This window comes from Amia ocellicauda, chromosome 2, assembly GCF_036373705.1.
Source record: "Amia ocellicauda isolate fAmiCal2 chromosome 2, fAmiCal2.hap1, whole genome shotgun sequence".
Classification (NCBI taxonomy): Eukaryota; Metazoa; Chordata; class Actinopteri; order Amiiformes; family Amiidae; genus Amia; species Amia ocellicauda.
The window spans coordinates 22,080,527-22,102,408 of record NC_089851.1 but is presented as its reverse complement, the minus strand read 5'-3'; the positions used below and the strand labels follow the sequence as shown (position 1 = coordinate 22,102,408).

Sequence of the window (21,882 nt, the reverse complement as noted above, 5' to 3'; positions counted from 1 at the left end):
TTAGTGTTTGGGTGGATATGACACACTGCCACATGCTACTTAGCCAGACATGGATAATGCAGAAAGCACTGAGGCTATTTGATCATTTGAAGGCTCAGGAGGACAAAGAGTAGGCAGCAATGTTTGTGGTTCCCATGGGTAGTTCAAAAAGTTCAAGAGACAAACTTCACAGCACAATTCACTGTGTTTGCATCCCAGGGGAAGTTGACGGTGCTGACATCAAGGCCGCAGCAGTTTCCTGCAGTGCTGAAGGCCATGGTTGAGGCAGGGGGCTACCATCTGAATTTTGTGTTTACTTTGGACAAGACAGGGATGTTCTGAAAACTGAAGAAAGGTAAGGTTCCAGATTTAAGGCTGTCAAAGACCGGTTCACCCCACTGCTGGGCGGCACTGCATCAGGAGACATTAAGCTGAAGCCCTTGCTTCTCTCCTATTCGGACATTCCTTGAGAGATTAAAGATTTCTCCAAATTTAATCTGTTATCTGGACATTGGACAGGAAAGGTTTTCAAACAACATACATTTCCTAAAAGACACAAGTTTACCTGTTCAGAACTGAAGCGGAATACAGATGCTTATTGCAATGTATTTGTATCTCCACTTTATATGGACAATGGGAGAAATGCCATACCACAAACTGTTACAAATGCCTTTCCTGGAGAGCATACCATTTGTGGAGAACATAGCATTCACCAGGACATGTGGAGCAAGGATGTGCTATGACTTATGTCCCATTAGACTGCTGGGTAGTGCTGTCTCCCCCACAAAAAAACAAGGTATGTCATCTATTTTTACTGAAGTGCAAAGATTTTAAAAGGACATATCAATATATAAATATATGTTATAAGGATATCTAAAAAAAAATCTTTAAAAAATCCAATAATGGACTGCTTTCCATAATAATTAATGTCACTCCTGCCATGCAAAACCTTTAGATTTCTGCTTCCCTGTGTAGCACTCACTGTAACAGACTTGTTCTTTGGCTGCCACATGGGGAGAGACAGACAGTGATTTTTCATTACCTTTTCATTATAAGGGAAGGTCGTGTCAACCTATCTAGCAAGGCAGCTGTTGCATTGTGGAAAGCACAACCACATTAATGCAGCACCTCCTCCACGCCTTCCCATGCATTTGACCTCCTAATGATTAACCAATACCACTGGTAACCTTAGCAGGTGGAATGATGTCATCATTGTACTCTGTACGATGCACCACTGCTGGTCTCCTGTGTAACGTTGGTAATCGCACTCTTTGTGCCTGTGTCCTGCCCCTTCTTCAATTACCTGTCTTTCTTATACCTTCGGCACTAAAATATATCTCTGCACAACAACTAGCATTATATATTATGCAAATCTTAACAAAACGCTGTCTAATAACACAAGACAAACATGATTTTAGATCTATTATTCTTGTATGAAGCACAGTTACTTCATTACAAATATATCAAACATAGGTATAGGATTATATAAATTGGACATGTTTGCTAAACTCCTCATAGTTAGTATTTTTGTGTTAATATTGTTTAAACAGATATTAACCCTCAGACTTGTTGCTGAAGTGATGGTCAGACAGTTTCTATATGACCGTTAAAAATAAACATTAGTGTTAAAACCACACAATGAGCAAGCTAAGCTTCTAAAAAATTGACAATAATTTAAGGTGCTAAAACCACATCCTTTTTGTTCTGTCTTGTTTACTTGCTTTTAAGAAATTAGAAACCTGCCTTTCTCTCCAGCATTGCTGAATAAAGCATATTGACTGCTTCTAACCCAAACCTGACCTGAAGCCTTGTTTCTTCTGCAATATGCTATGTATATTTTTTGATTCACTAATCAAGTTATGGGCTGGGATGCAATTAGAATGTGTTCATTCTTGCACTTTCATTTGCCTTCCTGTTATTGGCCCTGGTCTTTGAGGGCTGCTGTTTATTTTGACTTTCATTCCAACTGGACCATCAGCTAATTAGTCTTAATGAACCCTTTCACTGAACCTTTATTTTTGTGATTTGACCTTTTTTTAATTTTTCAATTTGGGATGGGGTTGCAAAATTAGCACTAATCTTGCAAGGGCTGGGTTTCAGAAATATTATATATATATATATATATATATATATATATATATATTTTTTTTTAATTACATCTGAAATGTAAACAGTTGGACTCAAGCAAAACATATGTATTATGGGATTGTTTGATTCAGAAGTCCTACTGTGTCTGTATAGCAGTTACTTATTGAGTTAGGAACAATGATATAATAAATATGTCCTTTTTGGAAACGCCGCAAGGTGTTTTTAGAAACAACATGTGAATAGATCTTATTGAGGGTTCAGTAGTCCCAAGTAATTAAGTGTTCAGGTGAAACAAAAACACACAGGGGTCCTCGGGGTACAGGGTTGAAAATATCTGCACTGATATAATACATTTGTGTTTTTTTTATAAAATCTACATCTTCTGCTAATTCTCAGCCATGCATCAGGGAAAACATCACAATACAATTGTCATAGTATTGCGCCAACCTTTCACCAACAATTATTCTTATTTTTTATTTACATTTTCTGTTGTAAAAGTGCTGTTTCTGGCCTGCTAAAATATTTCTCCATTGATTCCTGAAATGTATTTAGTAATGTGAGCAGATGGATGGAAATGTTCTGGAAATTCCATATATAGTTTCCAAAAGTGCTGATCAGGTCAGTGCTGCTCTCCAATTAGGTCAAATTCAAATTCAGCAAAGCTTCAGGGCTTATTCCAGTTGCAGTCATCACATTTAAATTATATATTACATGGTTTGTTGCATGTCAGTCAAGCTGATGAGACATCCATGCATTTTTCAATTTTTTCCCCATAAATATGTATGTTATGTTAATTAACGTTAATTACTTCAGACAGCTTGACATTAAGCCTTTTTAACAGTGGTCAACCCAAATAAGTAGTAAGTATTCACTGGTGTGATAACAGGAACAATAGATATAACATCTGTCCTTGGCTTTTTTAAGTAAAACATTTCAGAGAGAATTTTCATATTCTTTGAAATGAACAAAGCATTAAAACCATTCTTGATTAATGGCTGAATGGAAAAACTCATCTGTCTTAGATTTCAATATATATGCTGTATACATTATTCTCTTCAATGGTGTACCTACAATAAAAAGAAAACCAAATTATTGTATTAAAAACAGAATTAAAGATTTATCTCAATCCTGCACATCTTGCATATTTGTTAATTTTAGGCATCAAAAGGGAAATGCATTAATTTATTGATGTATTTGTTTGCTTGTTTGTTTGTATGTTTTTAATATTTTCTGCAATGCAAACTTTAATGAAGAACACATTAACTAATGGCTATAGATTTGTGAATTTTGCCCCAAGGATCTCATTAGTAAGAAGAAAACAAAAAAATAAAACAACTTTATACTATATTTTAGTGCTCATGTTTGCAAACATCTGGCTACAATTAGACATAAGATATTAATCAAATATGAAAATTATTTAATAATAGATGAAGGCCACAGTTACTTTAAATTTTATACTGTGATATGTCAGATACGTCAAGACATGTACAACACGAAGTAGTGTACTTCATGTACTACTGCAGCAGTCAAAGTATAATTTGAGGCCTTCCATTCTAAATCAACCACAGCAAATGTTAGCTAATTTGTCTTTCAGTGTCCTGACATTGGAAAACTGCCATCCAACTGCAGACAGAAGTGTTTGAGATCGGTCTAATGCAGTAATTACTGTGGAACTACTGGTAAAGATCTCTCAGTGCTCAGGTAATTGATGGAATTTTGTCCAACCACTTTCTGACAGTCAAGTCTGGACACTCAAGTCTATCAAATCTTTAACAAATTGAAGATTAAACAAGCACTCTGCAACACATTTGCTCACCTAACATACTGTTATACCAGTAAACCTAACTAAACTGAACTAAACATTGCTGGAACCTGTAATGAAGCAATGGGTACCTTAATTACATTTCAAGGTTTGTAGATATTAAGTTGAAAATAGAACATGACTCAGCCAATACACAAATAGCAAATTAATCTTGAAAATCAGATACTGTGAGACAGTTTTATCAAAAGTCACCATCTTTTAGCCCAAGAGACATAGATTTACATATATCTACTTCCAGGTATACGGTACACATTATTTAGAAGAGATTGCTTAAGAAAAAGAAAAAACGGTTTGGAAATTAATTAATATATTTATAAAGGCAGGCCTATACTGTTTGTTAAAAGTAGCAGATATTCAACTAATATTGGAAATTCCAACAGACCATAAATAAATTGTGAATTAATTCAACTCAGTCAAAGGGACATTACAGGTGCTGTCTTGCAGTAATAAATCATCTGGCAATTTTAGAAACGTATTTCCCAAAATGTATGGTATTCATATTGTTACACAGCTGTGGATGTGTTAGAATAGTTTCACCAGGGAGTTCATCTGCTAACTGGGACAACACCCTCACCTACTTACAGGTGTGTGATGGCCTGGCTATAAAACCTGCATGTGGCAGCCCTTCCCTGTTGTTGTTCTCCCCCACTCCTCATCTATCTTTCTCTTCCCTTACTTAATTTTATTTTGTTATGTTTTTTATGGTTTCCTGTTAGGTATTTTGGGATGGTGCTGAGTTTTTTGTTATATTAATTATGTTTATTTCTTTAGTGAAAGGTGAGGTGGGGGGGAGTCCCTGGGCTCTAACACCTCATTATGCAGGTGGGTGCTGAACTCCCTTTACTTTATTTTCCAGTTTATTTGGTCTTAATGTAGGTTAATTACCCCACTTGGGTTTCCTTCCCATTTTCTTTCTGCTTTGTTTGTTCTTACCTGCTTCTGACCTGACTATTTCCTACAGTGACTGGACTCTCTGACTGATTACCTACTGACCCTCAGGTGATTGTGTTATGAGCTCAATGCATGGTATTGGCAGTATACAGCTCTGTAGCTGAGAATGGAAATTGGGCTTCAAGGCATTCAAGACAGAAAACAGGAGACACTTCTTCACACAGAGAGGCGTCACAATCTGGAACAAACTCCCCAGCGATGTGGTTGAAGATGAAAATTTTGGAACATTCAAAATTAGACTGGAGAGGATCCTTGGATCACTTAGTTATTAATGGACACCAAACGAGCACAATGGGTCGAATGGCCTCCTCTCGTTTGTAAACTTTCTTATGTTCTTAAAATATTCACTTCCTTCATTTAAAAAATTTTAAGCAATTTAAACGATTTAAGTTTAATAAACTTCTACTTATCAATTGTATCTTTTAAGGGATTGTAGAACCATGATTCAGAATAATACTGTATAAATACCAAATACGCAGATACAAACAACTAAGCAACATACATCACAATACACATTTTAACATTTGTTGTAAGGTAATTTATTAATATATTGATTGAACTTCGTGAAATGCTGAATATGACTGTAAATTATAACCTACATAATTGTCAAAATGTTCACTTTCACATTGTTAATTGCCTTTAAAGGTATCTGTTTTAATGACGAGACACAAAACAGGGACCATTAGGTTGACAGTAATGTTTGAATGCCTGCTGCTATGTGTTTTTTTTTTTCCTTAACATTCTTAACAATTCTTAATCCACAATGCTGATTTACTGATCCATCAATGATAAATTGTTAATGTTAAACACTGGCAGCCAGAAAGGTCAAACATCTTAAGAAACAAACAGTACTAATGCTCTATTATGATGCAAATGCAAATGTCTTATACAACATTTATATCTCAGTAAAGTCCCTTTGAATTATTAATAGCCCTATCAGGTTATCAAGTAAGTCCTCCAAGTTTAAAACTGCAGTCTGTATTGAATGGACTATATTCTGACCAATTGTGTCTGTTCACAGTAAAAGTATTTTAAGATCTGAATGTACTGTTTTCTGTATTATATGGTATAAATGCAACTACAATTTATGCAACAACAACAACAGGTTAAATTACAATTACATTTCAAATAATTGTGACTAATTATAATTAACACTGTTCTACACTTTGTACACAGTAAATGTAATAGGTTAAAAACCTCTTGATGAAAAATAGTTGTTAACCGCAGTTAGTCAGAAACTCAAATCGCTGTTGATGATCTCCCTAAGCTGCTAGACACACAATGACTAAAACCATGTTAATATGTCTGATTTATTTCACAGATAAAACATTCTGCTGCATTTGCATTTCTTGGGCAACTAGATTAGATGGACGAATGCTTTCTACATTAGGTCCCTGCAACTGTGAAACCAACAATGGAAATGCCAAAATGATGAATGAGCTGTGATGTTTTTTTACATACTTTAATTTGTACTGGACTGTAGAGGTACAGAGAAGATGCCCAAAGGAATTTGAGAGAAACAGATATAACCCAATGCATTACGAAGCATTTATATAGAGAAGTGTTAGTGTGTGTGCAAATTCACAAACTAAACTTGCTCCTTTCATTTTAAATTTGACAAAAACTGTTGCTGTATTAAATGACGTCTTTTCACATATCAGTCTTGTTCTAAGTAGAAATAATTTATTTTATTTTAATCACAAGCTTGTCTACAAAATCATTGCAATGGCATTAGTTTAGCATGTTATATAAAGTGCCTTGAATGATTTAGTTAAAGCTTAGAAAACCACCCACTGTATTAAATCCTATAGGACCTTAACTAATTTAATTTATTTCCCATATTTTGTCATTCTGAATTCTGAAATAGGCCAGATCTGCTTTGTAGATTTTAATGCCTGTAGCATAGTAACTTTAGGTGTTTTTTAAAGTTAATACATTATGTAGACTGAAAAACTGTACAATAAGATAATGCTATTTTAATTCCATAATTAATCCTTTCACTCATGCTTCACTCATGACCTTAAATGAACATACAATGGAGTTTAGGTAAGACTTGAGTTTGTAGAACATAGCACTTGATATGGTAATGGTAATGATATATAGTTTTTAAATTAAATGAAAATTGTAATAATCGTAATTAACAATAATACAGACCAATTTCCTGAACATTCCTATTCAATTAACGTGACTATTCACCTAACATTAATGGGGCTGTAGAGGTAAGAATTAATTAGACTATTTTATAAATGGTCTAGATTAACATTTACACTCCATTTTCTAAATGTTTTCTGATTTATCCAAAGCACCATGGCCCTGCTTAATTCCGAAATGTTATAGTAACTTGTAGCTGCCTTGATTATACATATATACACCGATCAGCCATAACATTATGACCACCTGCCTAATATTGAGTAGGTCCCCCTTTTGCCACCAAAACAGCCCTGACCTGTCTAGGCATGGACTCCACTAGACCTCTGAAGGTGTGCTGAGGTATCTGGCACCAAGACGTTAGCAGCAGATCCTTTAAGTCCTGTAAGTTGCGAGGTGGGGCCTCCATGGATTGGACTTGTTTGTCCAGCACATCCCACAGATGCTCGATTGGATTGAGATCTGGGGAATTTGGAGGCCAAGTCAACACCTTGAATTCGTGATTCATCAGACCAGGCCACCTTCTTCCATTGCTCCGTGGTCCAGTTCTGATGCTCACGTGCCCATTGTAGGTGCTTTCGGCAGTGGACAGGGGTCAGCATGGGCACCCTGACTGGTCTGCGGCTACGCAGCCCCATACGCAACAAACTGAGATGCACTGTGTGTTCTGACACCTTTCTATCAGTACCAGCATTCACTTTTTCAGAAATTTGAGCTACAGTAGCTCGTCTGTTGGATCGAACCACACAGGCCAGCCTTCGCTCCCCACATGCATCAATGAGCCTTGGCCGCCCATGACCCTGCCGCCATTTCACCGCTTTTCCTTCCTTGGACCACTTTTGATAGGTCCTGACCACTGCAGACTGGGAACACCCCACAAGAGCTGCAGTTTTGGAGATGCTCTGACCCAGTCATCTAGCCATCACAATTTGGCCCTTGTCAAAGTCGCTCAGATCCTTACGATTGCCCATTTTTCCTGTTTCTAACACATCAACTTTGAGGACAAAATGTTCACTTGCTGCCTAATATATCCCACCCACTGACAGGTGCCATGATAACGAGATTATCAGTGTTATTCACTTCACCTGTCAGTCGTCATAATGTTATGGCTGATCGGTATATATATATATATATATATAAGAATAAAAATATACCCAGATTAACGTAACATTGTTTAAGGGGTCTCCTATACACACAAAACTGTTTATATTGGCAATCTAATGTTCCCCAGCACTTACAATTGGACAGTATTTTACAGTATTGTTCTATGAAGCACATTTCCTCTGGAATAAACTTATGATTTATAGTTGCTTACTGTGTGCAACCCCAGAGAGTAATAAAAAAGCATGGCAGAAAAAAGCATAAACCAGGCTTCAGTTGTATATCTTGCAGTGTATCTATACAGGATTATTAGGAACACCTGTTCAATCTCTCATTAATGCAATTATCTAACCAACCAATCACATGGCAGTTGCTTCAATGCATTTAGGGGTGTGGTCCTGGTCAAGACAATCTCCTGAACTCCAAACTGAATGTCTGAATGGGAAAGAAAGGTGATTTAAGCAATTTTGAGCGTGGCATGGTTGTTGGTGCCAGACGGGCCGGTCTGAGTATTTCACAATCTGCTCAGTTACTGGGATTTTCACGCACAACCATTTCTAGGGTTTACAAAGAATGGTGTGAAAAGGGAAAAACATCCAGTATGCAGCAGTCCTGTGGGCGAAAATGCCTTGTTGATGCTAGAGGAGAATGGGCCGACTGATTCAAGCTGATAGAAGAGCAACTTTGACTGAAATAACCACTCGTTACAACCGAGGTATGCAGCAAAGCATTTGTGAAGCCACAACACGTACAGCCTTGAGGCGGATGGGCTACAACAGCAGAAGACCCCACCGGGTACCACTCATCTCCACTACAAATAGGAAAAAGAGGCTACAATTTGCACAAGCTCACCAAAATTGGACAGTTGAAGACTGGAAAAATGTTGCCTGGTCTGATGAGTCTCGATTTCTGTTGAGACATTCTGATGGTAGAGTCAGAATTTGGCGTAAACAGAATGAGAACATGGATCCATCATGCCTTACCACTGTGCAGGCTGGTGGTGGTGGTGTAATGGTGTGCGGGATGTCTTCTTGGCACACTTTAGGCCCCTTAGTGCCAATTGGGCATCGTTTAAATGCCACGGCCTACCTGAGCATTGTTTCTGACCATGTCCATCCCTTTATGACCACCATGTACCCATCCTCTGATGGCTACGTCCAGCAGGATAATGCACCATGTCACAAAGGTCGAATCATTTCAAATTGGTTTCTTGAACATGACAATGAGTTCACTGTACTAAACTGGCCCCCACAGTTACCAGATCTCAACCCAATAGAGCATCTTTGGGATGTGGTGGAACGGGAGCTTCGTGCCCTGGATGTGCATCCCACAAATCTCCATCAACTGCAAGATGCTATCCTATCAATATGGGCCAACATTTCTAAAGAATGCTTTCAGCACCTTGTTGAATCAATGCCACGTAGAATTAAGGCAGTTCTGAAGGCGAAAGGGGGTCAAACACAGTATTAGTATGGTGTTCCTAATAATCCTTTAGGTGAGTGTATATATATATATACTTAATTTTGTTCAGAATACGTTTGGATAGGCAATCCGGAAAATGACATATCTAAACAAATGATCCAACTAGTGCTGGCCATTTGTTTCCCTTTCTTCTTATAGAAAGGCAGATGACTAAGACAATTAACATATGAAACGCTTTAATGGTTTACAATTAGAATTATCAATTGTATTTCAAAGTTTAATTTATTTATAATTATTTAATTTAAGCAAGGTTTAGTGATACATATCAAAATGTTTTATTTTGGGGACAAATTAATCGGCCTTTAATCAGAGCATCCTCTTCCTTCCCAAATAGGATAGAACATGTATAAATTCATGTGAAAAAGACATACTACGTAGGATCGTTTCCATAAAAAAACATCAACGGGGCTGCAGTATTTATTAGCAATATGCCCAGGGGTGTAGCTAGACCCTATTTAGGGGGCTTCAGCCCCCCTGTTTTTTCTGTCAGACCCCCTAAAACTAGTACAACAAAAGAATCCAAGAATGAAGAAGTAACTTGGCAAAACACTGTCAGCAACCGCCCCCCCCGCCCGCTCTGACATCGGAAAAAACACCATCAGCACAACCCCCCACCCCCGGCTGTGGACACCATTTCGAAGCCCCCCTAAAACTTGAAGTCTAAAAACGTCCCTGAGTATGCCCCCAAGCATAATTGTGTACATGCCATTAAAAGAAGGAAGATAACAAAAACAAATGTCATTCAATGTTAATAAATAATTACATTGTTTTTATTATTTTGTTTATTTTCATTTGGTATTAATAAGCAACATGGATATAAACTGCCAAAAAAGTAAGAGAACATTTGTGAATTTCAGATCAAAGTCTGGACTGTGCTATTCATGAAGTGTAGATGTTGTCTACCTGTGGGGTAAACTCTTAATTACTGATGATATTTTTCCCCATGGCTGTATTTGTATGGCTGTTTATATTGCTCACGGTGAACTCTACACAGAACCCAACAAAATCAATCCTTATTCATTTTATTTCATAAGGGTGGGAGGTAACTCATAACAGCTTTCCAAAAAGTAATGTCTATCCTGGATGACATCACTCTTAATATAATAAAATATAATATAATATAATATTCTAGAAAAACACACTAAAAAACAGGAACACAAACAAACAAACAACAGCTGAAAGTCTCTGTTGACACTGGATTCTACCAACAAACATTAGACACTATAGGTGTAAACAGAAGACAAAGTCAACTCTTGCTTAACACACATAAACACCATGAGTCACTCCATATATGTCTCTGAATGATCTGAGTGTGTTCTTGGTTCTGCCTGCCAAATATTATTATTATTTTAACTGGAGTGAAGTAAAAATAAACCTTACTATGATACAAACTGTAGGGAGTCTTGCTCTTCCCTAGTGATAAATGGTTGCCTTGGCAAACTATTTCTCCAGTAGCTACAGCACAAGGCTCTCTGGACATGCATAACATTATGTTAGAAAAAAAGGCACCAGATTAAATAAAATAAATTACAAAAATACATAAAAACAGCACTGATGATATATAAGTATGTACAGTACATCAATGTGTAGTATTACTTTATTTGCATAATCATGATACTTTATCATTTTGGAAGTTTCAGTGATAATTGTGTAAGGTGTAATCTCCTTTGTATTATTTGTACAAATTAATGATTTGAAGCTTCTTTATTGAATGATACATAGCTATACTACCCAGTCCCTATCATGAAAAGCCGAAACCATAATAGCACACCCCAAATTTACTGCAAATTTAAATATAAGCCAGCATGCAGAACAGGTGGCCCTGAAGGTCACCTTACTCCTAGATAACTCCTGCTTAAAGAAGAGAAATGAACAAAATACTGTTTTTCATATACAGTGAGGGGAAAAAAGTATTTGATCCCTTGCTGATTTTGTACGTTTGCCCACTGACAAAGAAATGATCAGTCTATAATTTTAATGGTAGGTGTATTTTAACAGTGAGAGACAGAATAACAACAAAAAAATCCAGAAAAACGCATTTCAAAAAAGTTATAAATTGATTTTCATGTTAATGAGGGAAATAAGTATTTGATCCTCTATCAATCAGCAAGATTTCTGGCTCCCAGGTGTCTTTTATACAGGTAACGAGCTGAGATTAGGAGCACTCTCTTAAAGGGAGTGCTCCTAATCTCAGTTTGTTACCTATATAAAAGACACCTGTCCATAGAAGCAATCAATCAATCAGATTCCAAACTCTCCACCATGGCCAAGACCAAAGAGCTGTCCAAGGATGTCAGGGACAAGATTGTAGACCTACACAAGGCTGGATTGGGCTACAAGACCATAGCCAAGCAGCTTGGTGAGAAGGTGACAACAGTTGGTGCGATTATTCGCAAATGGAAGAAACACAAAATAACTGTCAGTCTCCCTCGGTCTGGGGCTCCATGCAAGATCTCACCTCGTGGAGTTTCAATGATCATGAGAACGGTGAGGAATCAGCCCAGAACTACACGGGAGGATCTTGTTAATGATCTCAAGGCAGCTGGGACCATAGTCACCAAGAAAACAATTGGTAACACACTACGCCATGAAGGACTGAAATCCTGCAGCGCCCACAAGGTCCCCCTGCTCAAGAAAGAACATGTACAGGCCTGTCTGAAGTTTGCCAATGAACATCTGAATGATTCAGAGGAGAACTGGGTAAAAGTGTTGTGGTCAGATGAGACCAAAATCGAGCTCTTTGGCATCAACTCAACTCGCCGTGTTTGGAGGAGGAGGAATGACCCCAAGAACACCTTCCCCACCGTCAAACATGGAGATGGAAACATTATGCTTTGGGGGTGTTTTTCTGCTAAGGGGACAGGACAACTGCATCGCATCAAAGGGACGATGGACGGGGCCATGTACCGTCAAATCTTGGGTGAGAACCTCCTTCCCTCAGCCAGGGCATTGAAAATGGGTCGTGGATGGGTATTCCAGCATGACAATGACCCAAAACACACAGCCAAGGCAACAAAGGAGTGGCTCAAGAAGAAGCACATTAAGGTCCTGGAGTGACCTAGCCAGTCTCCAGACCTTAATCCCATAGAAAATCTGTGGAGGGAGCTGAAGGTTCGAGTTGCCAAACGTCAGCCTCGAAACCTTAATGACTTGGAGAGGATCTGCAAAGAGGAGTGGGACAAAATCCCTCCTGAGATGTGTGCAAACCTGGTGGCCAACTACAAGAAACATCTGACCTCTGTGATTGCCAACAAGGGCTTTGCCACCAAGTACTAAGTCGAAGGGGTCAAATACTTATTTCCCTCATTAACATGCAAATCAATGTATAACTTTTTTGAAATGCGTTTTTTTGGATTTTTGTTGTTGTTATTCTGTCTCTCACTGTTAAAATACACCTACCATTAAAATTATAGACTGATCATTTCTTTGTCAGTGGGCAAACGTACAAAATCAGCAGGGGATCAAATACTTTTTTCCCCTCAATGTATATACAAATGACTGATGGGGCCTCCTATCTAAACTAAAGCACTGGCTCACAACCTCTTGTTTGTTTGTCAAGCTGGATGTTTTCACATTTCTTTATTGTAGTGTTTCTTGTTTTTTTTCTAAGCTAGATACAACAAGGGATGCAAGTGATTTAGCTATCAAGCCGTGACTAAACATATACTGCCCTTAGATCAGAGATATCTACAAAAAATGTTATTTAATAAGAAGAGTGCATAGACTTTGGAAGGTTCACAGTTTGTCATTGTACGGTGTATAAGCTTAACCTCTGTGGATTCAGAAAAAAACTAAACAAACAAAAAAACCTTTTAATAAACTCTACTCACCTTGTAAACTGTAGATTTCTCCTACACTGTTCTGCCTTGTTATGTGATGCCAGTAAGCACTGCGAGGGAGAGATATTGATTTTGATAATGTTGTTTCATCAGAATTGGACTGTATCTGTTACAGGAAAAAAAAGAAAAGATTTATCATTAGACTCTTGCAATTTCTGTGAATCTTTATAGTTAATTATTTGGAACACAGAAGAACATTTGAGACTTCATGATAAATGGAACAAGTCATGCATTCAGCTCAAATAGTAAGCAAATGAATCACTTACATGCAACCATAATGTACTAAACAGAATAGCTTACATGTCCAATAGGTGTTTCAATAGCAAAGTGGAAACTGATGACCTACCAACAAGCAAGACAACGAGAAGTGTTGCATTACATCATTACTAACTTTATTTAAATAAATATATATATATATATAAAATAGTTTGATAGTAATACATACCTGTGCGTTTTTTTCCATTTCAGTCATTAGCCTTTCATGCTGCTGAGCAATTGATAGTGTTGCAGAATGGACTCTTTGATAGATCATTTCTCCCTCTCTTGTCTGAAATGTGAATAGACCCTCTCCCGTATCACACATTCTGCAATAATAGGAGAATTAAATGAGATCATGTTAAATACAAAGATAGTATATGCAAACAACAGATAGATTATTTGTTTTTGAAGTGATTAGAGTATTCATGTATCTTGTGCAGTTGCAACCAGCTGTTATGCCAACAAATTTAAATAAATAATCAGCGAAGACATAAAAAGTATTCCCTAACATTTCTGTGGTGCTTAGGCTACTGATTTTAGTTTTTAATGAGCAATAGGCTCCAACACATACTCTTCTCCAAATGTCATTTTTATGAAGTGACAAGATTTCGTGCACAATCATTTTTTCTTGATAATAAATATGTTGGGGGATAGAGGTCACTCTTAAAAGAGCATATATTTGATTATTCAACACACAACAACAGAGAATGATATAATGAGCACACACTTGTTTTACCTCTCGATATTGACAGCTAACAGTCAAGGCAATACCCTAAAAATAACCGGTCTTAGCCATTGAAGTGCAACCATCAAACACCTTTCTTCTTAAAACCAAATTTCTTATTGCATTAATAATATTATTCCTGAAAATTAGAATGTGAATTTGCTGTTGTTTTCCTTTGATATTTACATTTGGAAAAGGGACACATTTTATTATACTGATTCACAGAATGGTCATCTAATAGAAATTATCTGCAGCTTTATCTGTCCTTGCATTTTCGTGTTCCTTTTAATAACATAGATACTATGTTAAGAACTACATTTGTGGATATCTTCCATTCTAACAAATATTCTTGCTAACCATGGAAGCTACAATACATTCAAAGGACAGTTTTGAGAACTATTTCTTCAGCAAACTAAATATTTTTTGTTTCATATAATGCAAATTTCTCTATGAATTTTTATTTTCTTCCCTTCATGCCAAGACAAATGTACTGCTTTTCAATGAGATTTAATATTATAGTCTCTTGATAATTCACAGCAGCTGGGACAAGAATCCAGTCGGATTGGGATCCAGTCTCTTAAATATTAATTTGTAATTATCAGGACCTCTATTTGTGAACACTTGTCCTGATAAAAACACAACAGGGAATTGTGTGTAGTGTGTCTTTTCAGATTTATTTACAGGAAAGTTGTTCTCGATGACTGAGAGAGAAACAGAGAATAAGAATAAGAAACAAATGTAAAGGAACAAGACAAACTGAAGATAAATAAACAGAAGATTCAATAGTATGCTTTTTCAGATACAGTGAAGGATACAGCTAAGAGAAAGAATCTATTTTGAAGCAATAAATCAATTCCCCTACCATGGCTGAGTGCCAGGTTATAGTTAGATAATATGCAGATTGACAAGTCAGCACATCAACATTAAGGAAAAGATTTGTGCTGTTGTCTTTGTAGTCATTTAAAACGTATTCAGTGAGGAGATTGCTTTCTCAAACTCTAAGAATACATTATCTGATACTTGAATTGTTTATTTACATCATATTCAAATTCTTAAATTTATTTTAACAAGCTTATTTAATGCTCCTGCACTGACTGGCAAAGTCCCAAGGTGACTGAAACATGGAGATATTAAATCGTTCCGTCTCACTCTGCTACTAATTAAATAATTATCATACAATTCCTTTATTTTCAGTAAGTGTTCATTCCATATATATATATATATATATATATATATATATATATATATATATATATATATATATATATGGAATGAACACTTACTGAAAATAAAATATTCCATATATATATGAAGAAATATAGAAAGAGACAAATGTAGATAGATAGAAAATTACCTTTGGTGTCTATTCTGATCGCATATATGATTACGTCTTATTTGTAAAGGTATTTCAAAATATATTCTAAATGCTGATTACATCCAGCACTGCTATGCTGTGTATGCAATGATAGTTTGGTTTTGTCATGAGAAAAGGAGATTCAGATTTTTTGTTCTTTGTTTATAATGTACACACTAGCAATCCTCCAATCTATTTTACATTGCTGGTAGGGACATGCAGCTCTGTTTACACACTTAGATCAAACAAATATTAAAATTCCCAATTTCAAATACAATAAGGGCCAATGTGCCTTTGTGTTTCAGGTAACTAATTTCAAGAACTCAGTGCTTTCAAGCATTAGCATTTTTGCTCTCTTCACAGTATATTTTTGAATCCCACATTAATATTTATCTTAAAATTCATCAGGTTTGTAAATCATGCAGAGATGAATAATGTAATGTTACTAACTCTGAAGTACTTCCATGTTATCCGTATTTCTTTTTTTCTTTCTTGCTTGCTTGAGTGATTTAATCAGCTTGTAATTAATTGTATAATACTTTTCACAAGCAGCTTCTGCTTGCCTGGATACCTAAAAATAATTAAATGTACATCTCAAGGATTAATAATACTGAGATTTTGATTAATGTGAACTTGTTTCATTGTAAAGCAGTACTCACTGAATACTGAAACCTGAAAAATAACTATTAATTAAATAAACTAGAGCTGTAGTTCAAGTCAAATATTTTGATAAATGAATGTATAGTCATTAGCTGATTGACTGGAAGATCAATCTGTGTAATGTTTTAGGTCTTTGAAAATAATATTATTACTGCTAAACATCAATGATCAGAGACAATGTATTTGCATACCTAGGAACTTTCGTCACGATTCTACTGATTCCCAGCACACACACACACGTTCCTTTCCACATCTGAACCATTGATTTAAAAAATGTTTATTTCACTGGTTCAGCAATATGGCCCACCAGACACAAACCCAGAGTTTACATCTAGTTTCCCTGACACCCTGTAAAGTTAATGATTCCAAATCTGGAGGGTTTCAGTGTTTGTTTTTTTCAGTCTTAAAATAGATAGAACACAACTACTACTAACATGAATCATAATCATTATAATTTATAACAAATGCACTTTGCAGACATAAGGAACTGAGTCTGAGAATTAGGAACTGAAGAAAGAAAAATCCGGGCAAGTTCAGAAGTTCAGCATGGAGAAGTGATCAAAAACTCTTAAGTGCCTGAACATTGGTACAATGGTAGTTTTCACCACTTTGTGTCCTGAAGATGCCAGTTTGACATGGAGATCTCAACTATTGCCTTTGAATTTACTTTTGCCTCCTGGACGGACCACTTGTCTCGCAACCCATGGTGGCAAGATACACATGCATCGTCTTCCTGTCAGGGTTCTCAATGTACTAATAGCTTTTTATTCCCTAATAATGGACACTACAGTGGTAGATTAATCTTTTTGTGGATTCTTTTACAGTTATCCCCCAACTTGTGATGGTCAGTGGCCATCTGCTTGACGTTAACCATGATAATACTCCTGAATGTCTTCTATGTGTTTTACCTCCTTTTATACCCCAGGGAAACAGGATATCTTCACAGACCTCTATGTAGTTACAGAAGCTTCCACTGAACTTCCAAAGAGCAGAATGTTGTACATTTTTTTTATTTTATTTATTTATTTGTATTTAAAAGAATACATAGAGGTATGAATAAATGTGACCCTCCTATTTTCTGGAATTAAATTCATTATGATAAATAGGAGTTTGCTTTGTGCGATGCTAATCAGACAACAGTATAGCATTTTTAGAGTTTTTTCAACTGGACACATTATACAATAAGTATTTATAGATATATATATATATATACAATTTGTTTTTGCTATTTTTTGTTATTTATTCAAGGGTATGAATAAATCTGGAGGGCAAAATATCTATGTATCTATTTTTCTATCTATCTATATCTACTCTATATCCTTCTAATGCTACCCTTCATTCCACTTAGTTTCCTTGTTTGTTGTATACAAATAAGTAATGGAGCGTGAATTGGACTGTATTGATCAACTTAATTTACTGAGAAAGTAAGTTCCCTTGTTAGTATTATCCTGATCTAACTCTGATTTTAGATCAATGTTCGCAATAGCTTGGGAAATTAAGATCAGTAATATTTTAAACATAAAGATTTTGAGTAATTAAAATTCCCCAATAGTTCATTTATTTTGTTTTATCCGTTCTTTTAACTTATAATTGCAGAATAAAAACAATATGACTCATGTTGCTATAAAATAGCATGTTCTTACATGCAAGTAGCAAGTAGTTTTTTTTTGTCCTATTTACTGTCCTATTTCAAAGAATGCAAAAATATAGATATATATGAATTGCTTTAGTGTTCATTAATCATTAAGTTTCATGTTTTATACAGTAATCATTCCCAGCTGTTATTGTGACATTTACTGGTTTATACTGGGTTTTCCATAAAAAATATATATAAGAAATAAAGGATTTAAGAGTTTCTATACTCAAAAGAATCAATGTCAAAAACATCTTCATAATTTATTTTTCTGTAATTTTTTTTGTTTCTTTGTTTAATTTTTCAGAAGTAAATAAGTAAATAAATAATCAAATGTTGAGGACATTGAAACAACCCCACAGAATATAATGGTAAAATGTGATATGTTAGCTCCATACAATCTTTGTGTGTATTTGGGCCAATTTATTATAGATGCTGTGTCCTGGACAGATGGATGGATACGGAATAAGTATATGTGTGTATATATATATATATATATATATATATATATATATACACTCACCTAAAGGATTATTAGGAACACCATACTAATACTGTGTTTGACCCCCTTTCGCCTTCAGAACTGCCTTAATTCTACGTGGCATTGATTCAACAAGGTGCTGAAAGCATTCTTTAGAAATGTTGGCCCATATTGATAGGATAGCATCTTGCAGTTGATGGAGATTTGTGGGATGCACATACAGGGCACGAAGCTCCCGTTCCACCACATCCCAAAGATGCTCTATTGGGTTGAGATCTGGTGACTGTGGGGGCCAGTTTAGTACAGTGAACTCATTGTCATGTTCAAGAAACCAATTTGAAATGATTCGACCTTTCTGACATGGTGCATTATCCTGCTGGAAGTAGCCATCAGAGGATGGGTACATGGTGGTCATAAAGGGATGGACATGGTCAGAAACAATGCTCAGGTAGGCCGTGGCATTTAAACGATGCCCAATTGGCACTAAGGGGCCTAAAGTGTGCCAAGAAAACATCCCCCACACCATTACACCACCACCACCAGCCTGCACAGTGGTAACAAGGCATGATGGATCCATGTTCTCATTCTGTTTACGCCAAATTCTGACTCTACCATCTGAATGTCTCAACAGAAATCGAGACTCATCAGACCAGGCAACATTTTTCCAGTCTTCAACTGTCCAATTTTGGTGAGCTTGTGCAAATTGTAGCCTCTTTTTCCTATTTGTAGTGGAGATGAGTGGTACCCGGTGGGGTCTTCTGCTGTTGTAGCCCATCCGCCTCAAGGTTGTACGTGTTGTGGCTTCACAAATGCTTTGCTGCATACCTCGGTTGTAACGAGTGGTTATTTCTGTCAAAGTTGCTCTTCTATCAGCTTGAATCAGTCGGCCCATTCTCCTCTGACCTCTAGCATCAACAGGGCATTTTCGCCCACAGGACTGCCGCATACTGGATGTTTTTCCCTTTTCACACCATTCTTTGTAAACCCTAGAAATGGTTGTGCGTGAAAATCCCAGTAACTGAGCAGATTGTGAAATACTCAGACCGTCTGGCACCAACAACCATGCCACGCTCAAAACTGCTTAAATCACCTTTCTTTCCCATTCAGACATTCAGTTTGGAGTTCAGGAGATTGTCTTGACCAGGACCACACCCCTAAATGCATTGAAGCAACTGCCATGTGATTGGTTGGTTAGATAATTGCATTAATGAGAAATTGAACAGGTGTTCCTAATAATCCTTTAGGTGAGTGTATATACGGTTTACAGATTTGTCCCTGAGTTGTCCTTACTGCCAAACTCAAGCTAAAATCTGTATTGTTTCACTGAAACAATGTGGTGACTCAAAAGCTCTCTTTTCTTGTCATTTGGTTGTTTGTTTCTTTTAAGTATCAGGATCAATGATTACATCGAGTATTTCAATCTCAATGTATTTTCAAGTTGGCCTGATGACTATAGAATATGATTATGGCTATGTGAATTAAAATCAGTAAACATATCCTTCTTGCAAATATCTTGCAAGTTCTTCACACTGTGCCTCATAATAGTTTAAGGTCTGAAATCCCTCTTGATGAAAATAAAAATCTTTCCTCATGCAAAAAAATAAATAAAAAATAAATGTCTTTAAGACTTAAACGTCAATGATTCATCACAGGCATTAACTGATGCTAGTTGTGCTTACACATATAAAAACAATATATACATACATATATATATATATATATATATATATATATATATATATATATATACCTCCATAAAGTCATACCTGCCAGACTCAAATGTGAACCACGTGGAATCTCTTCCATATCTTCGAAGAGAATTGAGGGGCCACATGACCAGCTTCACTCTGGCGTTGTGAATATCCCAGAGGTAAATGTTCTCATGTGTGATCTGCATGGTGCATTCCCCATAGATGTCAAGATTTGGTGTAGGCATCAAGTAAACATTGAATCGTTCTGAAATGATACACATATTAAAGTTTTTAAGCTCTATTCAGCATGCAATACAATTTTATGCAGGGGGAAAAATATGTGAGGAAGAGACAAAGGTTATCAATAACGCATTTGACTAAAGTTCTGTCTCAGTTAATTTAAAAAGTCTAATAAGAAAACTTAAATAGTTACACAAGGTGACTTGAAAAGGTAGCACAATGTTCATAAAAGACACCAAGATGGATGACCTGAAATGTAGAAAGTGATGTATTCATAAAATATGTATCACAGTTTCAGAGGTTCATATTGTACCACAGATTAAAAAATAAATAAATAAATAAATTATATGTATGTAACTATAATTGTAATTGGCAGAGACAAATATCTGTATTTTCTATAAATGTACATTGTATTGAAGCAACTGCATGGGAGCAACACAATATGCACCTGAATACAAAGCTAAATAGATAACAAATAAGTGGTTACAAACGTATTTTTTAAATGTGCAAACATATATATGAAATGGACAGAAACAGGAAAAGAAAATATATCCGTAATGAAATGACAAACAAGGACTGTTTGAAACCTGCAATATGAAAAATTAGGCTTGGGCTATTAAAAGCTATGTTATTACTCTCTCTCTCATGAGTGGACCCAAAGGTGAAAAAAACACAAAATGAAGGTCAATGGATAGTTGCTATGGAGCTGAAGTTTATATCAACCAGACATTATATTTTCCTAGAACTGAAGACAGAAATTCTGAAAAATGTGAATTATTTTAAAAGGCTGGGTGCACTTTATAATTAAAATTAATAGCAGCTAATTATATATAATATTTCAAAATAAGCTAGATGTCTTGCAGGAGGAAGTGACTATATACCACAGTACTATTTTTGGACTCTGAAAATTAACTCTGATTTAATTATTGTGCTCTGCTGTCAGGGATTTACAATGGTTGCACAAAGTAATTTTAATACGCATCTTATTTCATTAGATCCTGGCTCTTAAATGTATGAAATAATACAAATAACAAAATCCTTCATCTGTTTCCACCACAAATATATATATATATATATATATATATATATATATATATATATATATATATATATATATATATATATATATATATATATATAATATTGAAACAAACCAATAATATATACACATATATACAAATAAAATTATTAATTAACAGAAAGCTACAATGCATAAACCAAGATAATTCACTGGTATTCTAAAATATTGTATATATTTATTCAGAAGGCATCTTATTTTGGTATGTTTAAGTGCTCTCACTCAGCAATACCTTTTAAAGCTTAAAAGAAACAACAAGAACAATGTACATTGTTCTAATAACTAGGTTTATTTGTGTATAAAGTAATTTAAATTACTATAATTACTATTTACATTACATAATCTATTTTACT

The 21,882-nt window shown here is 35.7% G+C and overlaps 1 protein-coding gene across 1 annotated transcript in view; it reads right to left on the bottom strand.

The window, feature by feature from the left end:
* The window catches only part of dok6 (docking protein 6), a 117,459-nt gene that overhangs the window by 5,693 nt on the left and 89,884 nt on the right, over nt 1–21,882 (bottom strand). Inside the window, exons 5-7 of the mRNA XM_066721167.1 lie at nt 20,287–20,476; nt 13,856–13,994; nt 13,402–13,516 (exon numbers count right to left, since the gene is read on the bottom strand). Of these exons, the coding sequence (XP_066577264.1) occupies nt 13,402–13,516; nt 13,856–13,994; nt 20,287–20,476 (444 nt within the window). The remainder of the gene's footprint in view (nt 1–13,401; nt 13,517–13,855; nt 13,995–20,286; nt 20,477–21,882) is intronic.